Source organism: Giraffa tippelskirchi, chromosome 6, assembly GCF_054371585.1.
Source record: "Giraffa tippelskirchi isolate mGirTip1 chromosome 6, T2T-mGirTip1v1.2.pri, whole genome shotgun sequence".
In the NCBI taxonomy this organism is placed as follows: domain Eukaryota; kingdom Metazoa; phylum Chordata; class Mammalia; order Artiodactyla; family Giraffidae; genus Giraffa; species Giraffa tippelskirchi.
Genome location: NC_137280.1, coordinates 38,350,001 through 38,365,479, shown reverse-complemented (window position 1 = coordinate 38,365,479; position 15,479 = coordinate 38,350,001). Strand labels below are relative to the sequence as shown.

General features: G+C 43.1%; 1 protein-coding gene across 1 annotated transcript in view; it reads left to right on the top strand.

Moving 5' to 3' along the window:
- The window catches only part of ZFHX4 (zinc finger homeobox 4), a 210,733-nt gene that overhangs the window by 191,066 nt on the left and 4,188 nt on the right, over window positions 1-15,479 (top strand). The window contains exons 9-11 of the mRNA XM_081504391.1: window positions 438-555; window positions 1,411-6,834; window positions 15,415-15,479. The exon at window positions 15,415-15,479 is cut by the window's right edge and continues 4,188 nt beyond it. Coding sequence (XP_081360517.1) covers window positions 438-555; window positions 1,411-6,834; window positions 15,415-15,479 — 5,607 coding nt within the window. The remainder of the gene's footprint in view (window positions 1-437; window positions 556-1,410; window positions 6,835-15,414) is intronic.

Below are 15,479 nucleotides of genomic sequence, written 5' to 3'. Positions count from 1 at the left end.
CTCATAGAATGAGTTTGGAAGTTTACCATCTTCTGCAATTTTCTGGAAGAGTTTGAGTAGGATGGGTGTTAGTTCTTCTCTAAATTTTTGGTAGAATTCAGCTGTGAAGCCATCTGGTCCTGGGCTTTTGTTTGCTGGAAGATTTCTGATTACAGTTTTGATTTCCGTGCTTGTGATGGGTCTGTTAAGATCACTATCATTTCTGGGCTACAGAAACCTTCAAACTTATTTTTTAAAAAAAGAAAAGTAAAGAAGAATACAGCATTGCCACAGCATTGATCTGAAATTTGAAAGGAAAGCATTGACCTCTAAGAGTCACAGAATGTCCCTGCTTTGGTTGGAAAATATAACTGGGCTACACAACTGTCTTGGGTAAAGTGTGATGGAGTCCATGATGTCTGGGATACCTTTGTCATGAACTTGTTTGGTTTTCACAGGTGCCTGTCCCTGATGTGGTGATGCCCAACAGCTTGCTACTGCCAGCAGCCACCTCTGAGAAGTCAGAGCGGGACACACCTGCAGTCATCACAGCTGAGGGGGCTGGGAAATATTCAGGTATGCCAGCCTGTGACCAGGATCTGTGCCAGACACACTCTGGGCCTTCTATTCATGATTATTACTAGCATTATTACAATCAAAGATTTTATGTTTTTGAGATGCACAAAGGGAAAAAAAGAAACACACGTTTCCAAAAACCATCATTTCCAAGACATATTTACTATCTCGTTATCTGTGAATGACCCTTTGTTGTTATTGTTGCTGTTGAGTCACTAAGTCGTATCTGATTCTTTTGTGACCCCATGGACTGTAGCTCACCAGGCTCCTCTGTCAATGGGGTTTCCCAGGCAAGTGGGTTTTCATTTTCTTCTCCAGGGGATCTTCTTGACAGGCAGATTCTTTACCAGATTCACCTGTGAAGCCTAAACTGTCCTTGGGGCCCTAAATACCACTGACCAGGAATATTTTGTGGGTTCTAATTCCTGAACACTGTGGTTATAACCCTTGCTATCACACTGCTGGTAGCATGCTAACTCTGACTTATTTTCTCCCCATGCTGAAATTCCTTGAGGTCAGGGGTGATTTCTTTGGAGGTTCCTCCTTAACAATGGTGGTGGTGGTTTAGTTGCTAAGTCATGTCTGACTCATTGCAACCCCATGGACTGTAGCTCACCAGGATCCCCTGTCCATGGGATTTTCTAGGCAAGAATACTGGAATGGGTTGCCATTTCCTTCTCCAGAGGGTCTTCCCAACCCAGGGATCAAACCCTCGATCTCCTGCATTAGCAGGCAGATTCTTTACTGACTGAGTCACCAGGGAAGCCCTTCAGAGGCTCTTGCATAACAATATTCATTGCCATTTAATCTGTAGACTTCCTTCCTGTAAGTGCTGTTTATGCTTTCTTCACACAGGTGACAGTCCAATGGATGACAAAAGTATGGCAGGTCTCGATGATCCAAAGGCTAGCGTGGAAATAAAGAGTGAGGAGCAGAAACCAGCTAAAGAAGCCACAGAAGCATCAGAATGGAATAAAAATAGCAGTAAGGATTTGAAAATCTCTGACACACTGCAAGATCAGTTAAGTGAACAGCAGAAAAGGCAACCACTCTCTGTCTCAGACCGCCACGTTTACAAGTATCGCTGTAACCATTGTAGCTTGGCTTTTAAGACTATGCAGAAGCTTCAGATACATTCCCAGTATCATGCAATTCGGGCCGCCACTATGTGTAACCTCTGCCAGCGTAGTTTCCGTACATTCCAGGCTTTAAAAAAACACTTGGAAGCAGGCCACCCCGAACTGAGTGAAGCTGAACTTCAACAGCTGTATGCCTCCTTGCCCGTGAATGGGGAACTATGGGCAGAGAGTGAATCTATGGCCCAGGAGGACCATGCCCTAGAGCAGGAGATGGAGAGAGAGTACGAGGTGGACCATGAAGGGAAGGCAAGTCCTGTAGGCAGTGACAGTAGTTCTATTCTAGATGACATGGGCTCTGAACCAAAGCGGACCTTACCTTTTAGAAAAGGGCCAAATTTTACCATGGAAAAATTCCTCGATCCATCTCGCCCATATAAGTGTACCGTGTGTAAAGAGTCGTTCACCCAGAAGAACATTCTCCTGGTCCATTATAACTCAGTGTCTCATCTGCACAAGTTGAAAAAGGTTTTGCAGGAAGCCTCCAGCCCTGTCCCTCAAGAAACCAATAACAGCCCAGATAACAAACCCTACAAGTGCAACATCTGCAACGTTGCGTACAGCCAAAGCTCGACCTTGGAAATCCACATGAGGTCTGTGCTCCACCAGACAAAGGCAAGGGCGGCAAAGCTGGAACCTGGCAGTGGCCATGCACCCGGCGGGCACAGCGTGGCAGCCAGTGTTAACAGTCCCAGCCAAGGGATGTTAGATTCCATTAGTTTAGCAGCAGTAGGCAGCAAAGATACCCACTTAGATGCCAAAGAATTAAATAAAAAGCAAACTCCAGAATTGATCTCTGCTCAACCTACGCATCACCCACCGCAGTCACCAGCACAGATTCAGATGCAGCTGCAGCACGAATTGCAACAGCAGGCGGCCTTCTTTCAGCCTCAGTTTCTCAACCCCGCCTTTTTGCCCCATTTTCCCATGACCCCAGAAGCGCTGCTGCAGTTTCAGCAGCCTCAGTTTCTCTTTCCCTTCTACATCCCTGGGACGGAGTTCAGCTTGGGGCCGGATCTGGGCTTGCCAGGCTCTGCCGCCTTTGGCATGCCCGGCATGACGGGAATGGCCGGGTCCCTGCTTGAAGATTTGAAGCAGCAGATTCAAAGCCAACATCACGTTGGCCAAACTCAACTCCAGATTCTCCAGCAGCAAGCACAACAGTATCAGGCCACACAGCCCCACCTGCCATCTCAAAAGCCGCAGCCACAGCCGCAGCAGCAACAACAGCAGCAACAGCAGCAGCAGCAGGCCAGCAAGTTACTGAAACAAGAGCAAACCACCGTGGCCAGTGCCGACTGCCCCATCGTGAAGGACGTACCCTCTTATAAGGAGGCAGAAGAGATGGGTGAGAAGCAAGACAAGCCAAAGCAAGAATGTGTAAGTGAAGGCGAAGGGCTCAAAGAAAGCAAAGACCTCGGAAAGAAGCCGAAGTCCTCGGAACCATCCATCCTGCCGCCCCGCATCGCTTCAGGGGCCCGAGGAAATGCAGCCAAAGCCTTACTGGAAAACTTCGGTTTTGAACTGGTCATTCAGTACAACGAGAACAGGCAGAAGGTACAGAAGAAGGGCAAGAGTGGGGAAGGCGAAAGCACGGAGAAGCTGGAATGTGGGACGTGTGGGAAGTTGTTCTCCAACGTTCTCATTCTAAAGAGTCACCAGGAGCACGTACATGGCCAGTTTTTTCCGTACGGAGCGCTAGAAAAATTTGCCCGTCAGTATAGGGAGGCCTATGACAAGCTTTATCCCATTTCTCCATCTTCTCCTGAAACGCCGCCTCCCCCACCTCCACCGCCTCCCTTGCCTCCGGCTCCTCCGCAGCCTCCTTCCCTGGGGCCGGTGAAACTGCCCAGCGCGGTCTCCACCCCGCTCCAGGCCCCAGCCCCCACTCCCCCGCCGCCCCCGCCCCCACCCCCACCCCCTCCGCCGCCTCCCCCGCCCCCACCCCCTTCCGCACCCCCGCAGGTCCAGCTGCCAGTATCCCTGGATCTTCCCCTCTTTCCGTCCATCATGATGCAGTCTGTGCAACATCCCGCCCTCCCGCCCCAGCTCGCCTTGCAGCTGCCTCCAATGGACACACTCTCGGCGGACCTCACCCAGCTCTGCCAGCAGCAGCTCGGCTTGGATCCCAATTTCCTGAGGCATTCGCAGTTCAAACGCCCGAGAACGAGAATTACGGACGACCAGCTGAAAATCCTGAGGGCTTACTTCGACATCAACAATTCTCCGAGTGAAGAACAGATCCAGGAAATGGCCGAGAAGTCTGGCCTCTCCCAGAAGGTTATCAAGCACTGGTTTCGAAACACGCTTTTTAAGGAGAGGCAGAGAAATAAGGATTCGCCCTACAACTTCAGTAACCCTCCCATAACGGTTTTGGAAGATATCAGAATGGACCCCCAGCCCTCCTCCCTAGAACATTACAAATCAGACACATCCTTCAGTAAAAGGTCTTCCAGGACCAGGTTTACTGACTACCAGCTTCGGGTTCTTCAAGACTTTTTTGACACCAACGCTTACCCAAAAGATGATGAAATCGAACAACTTTCCACCGTTCTCAACCTCCCTACCCGGGTTATCGTTGTTTGGTTCCAGAATGCTCGGCAGAAGGCACGGAAGAGTTATGAGAATCAAACAGAGACAAAAGACAATGAAAAAAGAGAACTCACAAATGAGCGGTACATCCGAACGAGCAACATGCAATACCAGTGTAAAAAGTGCAGTGTGGTTTTCCCCAGGATCTTTGACTTGATCACGCATCAGAAAAAGCAGTGTTACAAGGATGAAGACGATGACGCCCAAGATGAGAGCCAAACCGAAGACTCCATGGATGCCACGGATCAGGTGGTGTATAAGCATTGCACAGTGCCTGGCCAGACCGAAGCAGCCAAAAGCACTCCTGCCCCTGCGGGGGGCTCTGCTTCTGGAACCAGCACCCCCCTGATCCCGTCACCCAAACCGGAACCGGAAAAGACGTCTCCAAAGCCTGAGTATCCCACAGAAAAGCCAAAGCCGGGTGACCCCTCGCCCCACCCTCAAGGCACCAAACCAGCCCTGCCATCAGCATCTTCTTCCTCAGACCCGCCACCGCCACCGCCGGCCTCAGCCGCTCAGCCCCAGCCACCCAAACCGCCCCAACTCCTGGGACGACCTCCCTCGGCTTCTCAGACCCCTGTCCCTTCCAGTCCGCTGCAGATTGCCATGACTTCTCTCCAGAACAGTCTACCTCCACAGTTACTTCAGTACCAATGTGATCAGTGTACAGTTGCCTTCCCTACCTTGGAACTCTGGCAGGAGCATCAGCACATGCACTTCCTGGCTGCTCAGAACCAATTCCTTCACTCCCCGTTCCTGGAACGGCCCATGGACATGCCCTACATGATATTCGACCCCAACAATTCCCTGATGACCGGACAGCTGCTCGGTGGTCCTCTCACACAGATGCCCCCGCAAACGGCTTCCTCCCACCCCGCAGCCCAGGCCACCGTGGCAGCTTCCCTTAAGAGGAAACTGGATGAGAAGGAAGAGAACAACTGCAGTGAGAAGGAAGGCGGGAACAGTGGGGAGGACCAACACCGTGATAAGCGCTTGAGGACCACCATCACTCCGGAACAACTGGAAATTCTCTATGAAAAATACCTACTGGATTCCAATCCCACCCGGAAAATGCTCGATCACATCGCGCGGGAAGTGGGGCTGAAGAAAAGGGTCGTGCAGGTCTGGTTCCAGAATACAAGAGCGCGAGAAAGAAAAGGCCAGTTCCGGGCAGTGGGTCCAGCGCAGTCCCATAAACGCTGTCCTTTCTGCCGAGCCCTGTTCAAGGCCAAGTCAGCCTTAGAAAGCCACATTCGCTCCCGGCACTGGAATGAAGGCAAGCAGGCAGGTTACAGCTTGCCACCAAGCCCTTTAATATCCGCCGAAGATGGTGGAGATAGCCCACAGAAATACATTTATTTTGATTATCCATCTTTGCCATTAACGAAAATCGATCTCTCGAGTGAGAATGAGTTGGCTTCTACAGTGTCGACACCTGTTAGCAAGACGGCAGAACTGTCGCCGAAGAATCTCTTAAGCCCTTCTTCTTTCAAAGCGGAATGTTCTGAGGATGTAGAGAATTTAAACGCCCCTCCTGCTGAGGCTGGGTATGATCAAAGTAAAACTGATTTTGATGAGACTTCGTCCATTAATACAGCGATCAGTGACGCCACCACCGGAGACGAGGGAAACGCAGAAATGGAAAGCACCACGGGGAGTTCCGGAGAGGTGAAGCCAGCTTTGTCTCCTAAAGAGGGGAAAACTCTGGACGCTTTGCCAAAAACAGCGACTACCCCCACTACGGAGGTCTGTGATGAGAAGTTTCTCTTCTCTCTCACGAGTCCCTCTATACCTTTCAGTGATAAAGATGGTGACCATGACCAAAGCTTTTATATCACGGATGACCCCGATGACAACGCCGACCGCAGTGAAACGTCTAGCATAGCTGACCCCAGTTCACCAAATCCATTCGGTTCCAGCAATCCTTTCAAATCCAAAAGTAATGACCGACCAGGTCACAAGCGTTTCAGAACCCAGATGAGCAATCTCCAGCTCAAGGTTCTCAAGGCTTGCTTCAGTGACTACCGAACTCCAACCATGCAAGAATGCGAGATGCTAGGGAATGAGATCGGTCTGCCCAAACGTGTGGTCCAGGTGTGGTTCCAGAATGCGAGGGCAAAGGAAAAGAAATTTAAAATTAACATAGGGAAGCCTTTCATGATCAATCAAAGTGGAACGGAAGGTGCCAAACCAGAGTGTACCCTCTGTGGGGTGAAGTACTCTGCCCGCTTGTCCATCAGAGATCATATTTTCTCCAAACAGCACATTTCCAAAGTGAGGGAGACCGTTGGGAGTCAGCTTGATCGGGAGAAAGATTACTTGGCTCCCACGACCGTTAGACAGCTGATGGCTCAGCAAGAACTTGACCGTATAAAGAAAGCTTCAGACGTGCTGGGCTTAGCAGTACAGCAGCCAAGCATGATGGACAGCAGCTCCCTCCATGGCATCAGTCTGCCTGCAGCCTACCCAGGACTTCCAGGCCTCCCCCCAGTCCTTCTCCCTGGAATGAACGGTCCATCCTCCTTGCCCGGATTTCCACAAAATTCAAACAGTAAGTCATTTCAAGGAGAGTCAGTCTAGTGAATTAAGTGATATTAGGCAGCCAATGACATGTAACCAAGAATAGGGGTATATTGGATCTCTTAATTTCAGTAAGTGAAACCATTAAGTTATTTGGAATATATATTTCAGTGGCTATAGTTAATAACCAGGCAGTAAACCACCCCCAAACATGCAGAAAAAGGTAGATTAGAGGTAGATTAGAGTCTCAGAAATATATTATTTATATCATTATATCTCAGAAACATTCCTTTTTTATATTCATTTCAAAATTAATTTCAAATGGCATGTCAGCACAGACCTGTGACATGAAATTTGTTATACATATTAAGAAAGTAAAGTATTAAAGCATTCATTGGCATCTTAATTTATGTTTTTCCAAGGAACACTGATTTTTTTTTTTTTTTGCTTTTGTACTGTTTGGGTTTTTTCCCCCCTTAAATGCCAGGAAGTTCAAAAGCTAAAAGCCTTCTAGCTACAGGAATGCCCCTGCATTATACCTAGCAGGTAATAAAACAGATATGTAAAGTTTAACTACTAAGAATTCACTTCTATGATAATTTGTACAATTTTGCTTTTAGTAGCATTCATTTTGTTTCTTATTGTTTAAGTATATTTACAACCTTAAAAATACTTTAATAGTACTCCATATCTTTCTACCACCACCCGTAGCCTAGATTTATAATCAAGACAGAACAAAATGGCAACTGTTTGAGGCACTCCTAGATGATGAATCCAATTCTGTGCTTAGCAAGAGAAATGCAGTTTGTACAGTTTAGATTTTGTGAATAAGTATAGGTATCCAATTATTGAAAAAAACTGAATATAGTGTGATAGGCATTCACACTATAGTGTGATTTACCACTCATAAAACAAAAGTGGTACCTTACACAAAAGAGGAAAAAAAAAAGTTTCTAGTTTCTTTGTAAACTAAGTTTTATTTTCCAAATTAACAGTATATATATATATATATATTTTTTTTTTTACAAGGAAATTATGACATTCCAAAGAGACATCTAGAATGAACTAATACATCTGGGAAGTTTCTAAAACATGATAGGAAAGCTTTTTTTTTTTTTCATTTTCCAAATTAGACTTTTTGCATAAATTTCAAACCTTTCAATTTCATCCTTCTCTGATGGCAGTTTTCATTTTAATGTGACTTTGGAAAATATTCTCATTTTTAGTTTGGAAGACATAAAAACAGTGGTGTCAGGTGACCTCTTGGCCACTGCTAACTCAGCTGGTTCCTTGTCCAGAAGGACTTGTTGGCTTTAGAGAGAAGCAGAGTGAATCTCCAAATACAAAGAGTTCTACCCACAAAATTTATTCAAGGTCCTTTTCCTTAGCTATAGCACCAGCTACCTTCCCCTGTCCACCTACAGGTAGGGAACGTACTTGGGTTTATTATCTGAGTATTCTTGGGGCCTTAAATATTAGAGCTACAATTATGTGTTTTGTCTGTACCTTTCAATTAAGTCAAATATAGTTAAAGAATAATGCAGTGGCTAATTGTTTTGCATCTGAATGTATTAGTCTTCTAGTCTCACTTTATATATCACTGTGATTATTAACCAATATCTAGAAAAATGTCTTATGTGGAAAAACTCCTATGATCACTTATGTAAAATAGAGCTTTTCCACATAATGTCTAATGTGGAAAAACTCTATGAACACATATAAATTTGAAAATTATGTAAAATAGAATAAAATTTGGTGTTTACAATGGGCTAAGAACAGTTCAAGCATGTGTGCCTTTAATCTTCAAGTCAGCTTTGACGGATGATCCTGTGTAGTCACCCTCCTAAGTGGTGATCAGGACATCTTGTTTTTCTCTCCACCGGATCAGAAGGCCTTTGCTTAGACAATGAGTCCTTCACTGACTGCCCTTCCCCTTTGTCACTCTGAAACTAGTACCCAGAGGGCCTGTACAAGAGAAAGCCAGGAGGGAGAGGAGAGAATATGTTTATGAAATACTTAAACAACCTAACCTTTCTCCTCATTCTACCACCATAAATATAATTTACATCCGACTTCCCTGGTGGCTCAGACGGTAAAGCGTCTGCCTACAATGTGGGAGACCTGGGTTCCATCCCTGGGTCAGGAAGATCCCCTGGAGAAGGAAATGGCAACCCACTCCAGTACTCTTGCCTGGAAAATCTCATGGACAGAGGAGCCTGGTAGGCTACAGTCCATGGGGTAACAAAGAGTCGGACATGACTGAGTGACTTCACTTCACCTCCTGAAATATGGATTGGCAAAACTATCAGAGTTGTGGGAAGATGGTAGAGGCAGGCCTTTCTTGATGAGCACTCTTGGTTTTTTTTCTCTCTCTTTTTTTTTTAATTATGAAAATATAACACATTTACAAGAGACTTGGAAAATACAGAATAAAGTTATATGTAGTTCCACTATATATTACAATTATTTTTAAGTAGATAAATTGAGATTTTTTTAGTTGATGTTTCAATATCCAACTCTCAGAAATTAATAGACTGAATATACAGAAAAGTAGGAGGATATAGTAGACCTGAAAAGCACCATGAACCAGTTCAACATAATTAAGATTTATACAATTTTCACACAACAGTAGGATACAAATTCTGTTCAAGTTCCCGTAGACTATAAACTAGGAGACACTGGAACATATCCAGGGATATAAAATAAGTACAAAAATTTCATGGTCTAAAGGTATTAAAATCATACAGAGTCTGTTCTTTTATCACTGTGTAATTATATTAGAAGTCAATATAAAAAGATTTGAAAATAACCCACATATTTTCAAGTACAGTTTACCAAGAGAGATCTTTGACTTAGCTGTTGAAAGTCTCAATAAAGTTAGGAGACTGAAAAAATACAGAGGGTGATTGCAGAGAAGAAAGCATTTAAATGAGAAATTAATATCAAAGTGGGAAATTAATATCAAAGGTACATTAAAAACGCCATGAACTTGGAAATTAAATGTCGACTTTTAAATGATGGGTGTATCTAAGTAGCCATAACAAGGAAAAATTAGAAAATACAATAAAAATGAAAAGAGAATTTACCAGAATTTGTTATATGCAGCTGAAGTTTTTAAATGCATCAGGTACCAAAGGCACCATGTATCTGCTGTATGATTAAATATGGACCAAAACAGATGAGAGTGTTATATAGAGAAAAGGTCCATGAACATACCTACTGGAATTTGCAATTTCTCTTGAATTAGTTGTTTGTTTTTGATGGAGTTTAAACATTAGCACAGCACAGTTACCAGCAGGATCCCATCTGAGAGCCTGAATTCCCACACTTCCAGCTCACATCTTTTTTAGGTTAATTGATCTGTGGTGGGTAATGCTGAATATTTTAATTACCTCATGGAGTAGAGCTGTGGCTCTCCATCTCGCTATCAGCATCTTTCTACTGGATTACGTTTCATCAAACAAGTATCTCCTATGCTCTGTGGAAGAAATAGGTATACCAGCTAGGTAAAATAAAGGAAGAAAATTACTTCATAAGTAGAATATTCCTGTATATCTCACATGCTCTGGGCTCTTCGAACAGTTTATTATCTATATGAATAAATTTTGACAATATGATGTGTTGGGCCCATTTTAAGATTTTGTTCCTAAGAAATCACTAAAAAGTGCTCCATTGGATGAGATCAGCCATAAGATAAGTAATAAGTCTGATTGCAAAGGCTACACCCTCAAACTGACTTAACTGAAATGTACATATTCAGTTTTATCGTTTATCAACCTCTAAATTTCCTGATTTCAAATACCCATTTTGTTCTTTTTTGGATGGAATTCTTATTGTTTTAGCAGCATTAATTCTCATAAAACTTTTTTATCTTAATTTCCAAATTGCTTGGTCTTTCAAGATCACAAAGAAGACCCTTTGAAGAGTAATATCCATCATATGAGCCTGCTTCCTGAACAGTGACTGAGGCCTGTGTTCAATATCGGGCTTCCCAGGTGGCTCAGTGGTAAAGAATCTGCCTGCCAAGCAGGAGACATGGGTTTGATCCCTGGGTTGGGAAGATCCACTGGAGGAGGAAATGGCAACCCACTCCAGTATTCTTGCCTGAGAAATCTCATGGACAGAGGGGTCCAGCAGGCTACAGTCCACAAGGTTGCAGAACAGTTAGACACAACTTAGTGACTAAACAAAAACATGTTTAGGATCACTACTTACTATTACTTATTTTTTAACAAAATGAATAATTTTATGCTAAAAAGTTTTTCCACATTTGTCTTTTTCTATCATGATCATATGCAGAAAGGGAAAATAGTAATAGAAAATCATATGCCTGTACACCTGGAAAAAATTAGAAAACTTTCACATTTTATCCTTTAGGAGGTTAGCTTCTTTTAGCTTTTTCCTCAAGAAGAATAGGAAAGTAACTTAATTTTCTATTTTTAACGTATTTACTTTATTGTTTTAAGCAGTGTCTGATTCTTTTTATGTGTCTGATTTTTATATGTTCCATTAGTCTCTGGAAATACTGCCTAACCCGGTTCCCTTAAATGGAACTTTAGAACATGCCTTTTGCATTTTTCTCATACCTCAATGTAATATACTAGCATTTTTGGGGTAAATCTAGATAAGAGTAAGTCTTTAATAATTTTAGCACAATTGTCTTTGGCCCATGTACATCATTAGTGTTATTTTTCACCTCAAGAATAAATTTTTCCTCTGGGAGACCTAGATCAAAGCAACTTGGGGAAAAAGCACTAAATCTATGCTATGTTCATGGGGAGACAGGCATTTTCTTCCAAAAAGCATTACTTTGGGGGCATAGATAGCAGTTTCAGACTTTACTGGAGGCTCAGATGGTAAAGAATCCACCTGCAGTGCAAGAGACCTGGGTTTGATCCCTGGGTCTGTAAGATGTCCAGAGAAGGAAATGGGTACCCACTCCAGTATTCTTGCATGGAAAATCACATGGACAGAGGAGCCTGGCCTGTTACAGTCCTTGGGGTCACAAAGAGTTGGATACGACTTAGCGACCAACACACTCTAGCAGTTTTGGGAAAACAAAACTAAACAAAATCACGGTAATATGAGATCATCTGTAGGAAAACTTTCATGTCTCGGTGAAATTTCAGAGAATTGGACCAGGAGTTAGGGAACAGGAAAGAATGTATGTTGTATAACTATTGTTATCAGTCGCTAAGTTGTGTGCGACCCCATAGACTGTAGCCCGCCAGGCTTCTCTGTTCATGGGATTTCCCAGGCAAGAATACTGGAGTGGGTTGCCTTGTCCTTCACCAGGGGACTCTTCCTGACTCAGGGATGGAAGCTGCATCTCCTGCATTAGCAGGAGGATTCTTTCCCACTGAGCCACCAGGGAAGCCCCGTCTTTTGTAATTACCACCTCTTATTCTGCATCCTGATTGGTGTTCAGTTTTTCTCTTCTAAATCTGGTTTTCATACATCAGTTGACTACTGAATTTTTGATTGTGAACTTCTATAAGTGTATGTCTTTTAGTAGTAGACCTGATGTACATTATTCATTATCCTTAGTCTGTATCTCGTTAACTAAAAATTTTACTTAGCTAATTGTTTAACTCAGCTTACTTCTCAAGATGTTGAATTTCTAAAAATCTCTGATAGTTTTTGACTACAGTAGTTAAGATTCCTACTGCAGTCTTCCAAAAAATTTCATTAGTTTGTTATATGACCTCTAGACAAGAATTTGTAGACCCCATCTGATAGGAAAGCCTGAATCAACAAATATCGATCTACTTGCTTTCTAACTACCACTGCGATTTTTTAAAGTCTTAGTTCCTAAAAATTTCTTTTGTCTTAAATTCTCATGTCAGAGAGATAGGTAAGCCAGCAGTTTCCTTAGATTTAGGAGGGAAAGCATTTAGGCAGTAGGGGGATAATTATTGAGTATGAAGCCTAGATGTTCTTGACCCAAAACTAAGATTGGCTTTATGAGTAGGCAAAAGAGGCTGGCTACCAACCTAATGTCATTCTAACAGTACAAGGAAGGATCTTCTGTCCTCCATAAAGCTTTTTCCACTCAAATCACTCATGTCTGAAACTCTATGAATCAAAGATTAATTCTTCTGAATTAATACATTACCTCTGTTAAGTGGAAAACCGCCGAGAATATCATGAAATCAGAATATCATAGCAGAAAAAAGTCTCAAATTATCTCATCTAGTATATATTGATCCTTTTCAGACATGGGTTTATTCATATCTTTTGGTTGTGTTTTTTTTTTTTTTCTTGTTAATAAAATTGTACAGAGAGGCAAGTGGAAAGAAGATCAAGACACCAGGCATCACAATGTAGGAAAAGGCAAGGGAGCTGTGGGTTTGGGCCCCAAAAGCAACCCCATTTTTCACAGTTTTCTCTTGGTCTGTGTCTAAGTCCCATAGAATCTAAGTCTATCACATTAAATTGGATTAAATATCCAGGAATTATTAATAACTCATTATTCCTACCATAGCCCTGCAAATCTTAAGCCAATTTCATTTAAATTTATTTTGAATGTTTCAGCCATTCTTCTGTAAAATGTGGATATTTGCTATCGATTTCTCCTGGAAATACAATGTTACTAGTTTCAAGGATTATTTTCTTTCGTTTTCAATGTTCCAGTTATTTAATATTGGAAATAGATTCTACTCGACAAGAAGCTGAATTTGAGTGACAGCTATAAAATTTAGTTTCCCCACTCCCACATCTACCATTGAGTTGTAGATTTCTTTCTGTCGACTCACTTTACAGTACTAGGACTCCATTTACTTACTTTAAAAAAATGGAATTTTTATCATCTGTCCCCACTTACCATTGAGGATATTGGAAGACTATTCCCTAACATGATGGAAATTCCTTAGATACTGTTAATAATACAACTATAGAAGTGATTTCAAAGCAGGTCAGAGAAAAATTGGGTGTGGTGAGGTTGAAAAGAAGAACAGCCAGTAATAAGCTAGGCTAACTGACAGTAATATGATAATGATTGGGGTCAAGTTGAGAGTGATGTTGAGGACTTGAGAGTATCTTGAATGCTAAGCCTTAGACAAGGTTTCTCAGCTGGGTAAAGGCCAGTTGAGAAACTAAAGTTCTTTTGAAATTTGTGTTGCTTTTTGTGTCAGTTATTTTTCATTTTTTTTTAACACCCAAATGTTGCATTTAGCATAGAAGACTAGCCAATATTTAAAAAAGAGTTTTCCCCACAGCTACACACTGATAACTGAAACTTCATTCACCTTCTCCTAGTTATTTCTTCCATCAGCCCATCAGACCTCCATCATGGCCCTTGTCTGGACCATTTGCTATGAGCCTTCCTTCATTGAAGAACAAACCTCAACCCAATTAGGCTTCCAGTCTGTTCCTCTTGCAACCAACTGTATTTGCCATTAAAAAAAACAGACTCAGGAAAGGCACAGACTTTTACAGCTCCCATTTCTACCTTGAGCTGTCTTTTAGTTTTTCACCCAACTATCCAGAGCCTAAAAATGGCTTTGTGATAGGCTTTTACCAGCCACTACATTAGACTGCATGCTTGAAATCCAGCAAAGATCTCTTCCATTTCAAGTCACACTCCACCCCACATGTGTCTGCCTACTGAGCATTTAGTTCTCCTTCTCTATTGATATAAGAATCATTTATGCATGCTACAAGTAAACCCGGAAGAAGCATGTTTGGTCTTTGGGGAGGGGGGGTTGGGGTGGGTGGAGGGGTAGTGATAAAGTTGTGTGTTAACACATGCAATTCCTATCAAGTACTGTTGGCCAAAGTGTCAGAATAGGGAATAATGGGTAGCTTACCCTGTACCCCAAACAATGAAATCAGGCCTAACCACACTCAGTCCTGGAGAAGAAGAGCTGTGATGTCACTCCTAGTTGTTTTTTGGTATCTTCAGGAGGCATTTACTACTGCCTTCTTTATCTGATGCTTTAGGCAGAAAAAACAAAATGAAATTCATTTTTTATTGATAGCTGATTATTTTTAGTGAATGTGGTAATTATCAGACTGCTCTAGTGAAGGACAAGTGGGTCTACCTTCCCAGAGGTACAGTAAAAATTGGTTAAAATGAAGGAGGGGTCTTGCAAAGTGTATCGGTTAGAAGGACCCATTGCGGTTCACCAGATTGCTCTTTTTTTTTTTTTTTTCCCTAGCCCACTGTCGAGCATTTTGTTTTCTGAATAAAATCTTGCTCAGCTATGTAGAGGGCTTCCCTGGTGGCTCAGACAGTGGTAATGAATGTGCCTACAGTGCGGGAGACTTGGGTTGCATGCCTGGGTTGGGGAGATTCCCCTTGAGAAGGGAACGGCTTCCCACTCCAGTATTCTTGCCTGGAGAATTCCGTGGACAGCCAGGCTGCAGTCCATGGGGTTGCAAAGGGTTGGACATGACTGAGCGACTAACACACACAACTGTGTAGATTCCATTTCTGAGAGTTAACGGTGGGGGTTTGAAACTAAATAGGAGAAAGGAGACGAACACAGAAAAGCCCTGTGCCCTTGACGATTCGTGGTGCGTGTTAATGTCTTCGAGAGCTGTCTAGGGGTTGAGCATCTGTGTGGCTCCGGGCACTGACAGTGGGCGTCTCTCTGTTATCCTTTTGCAGCGTTAACACCGCCGGGTGCAGGCATGCTTGGGTTTCCTACTTCAGCTACTTCGTCTCCTGCCCTG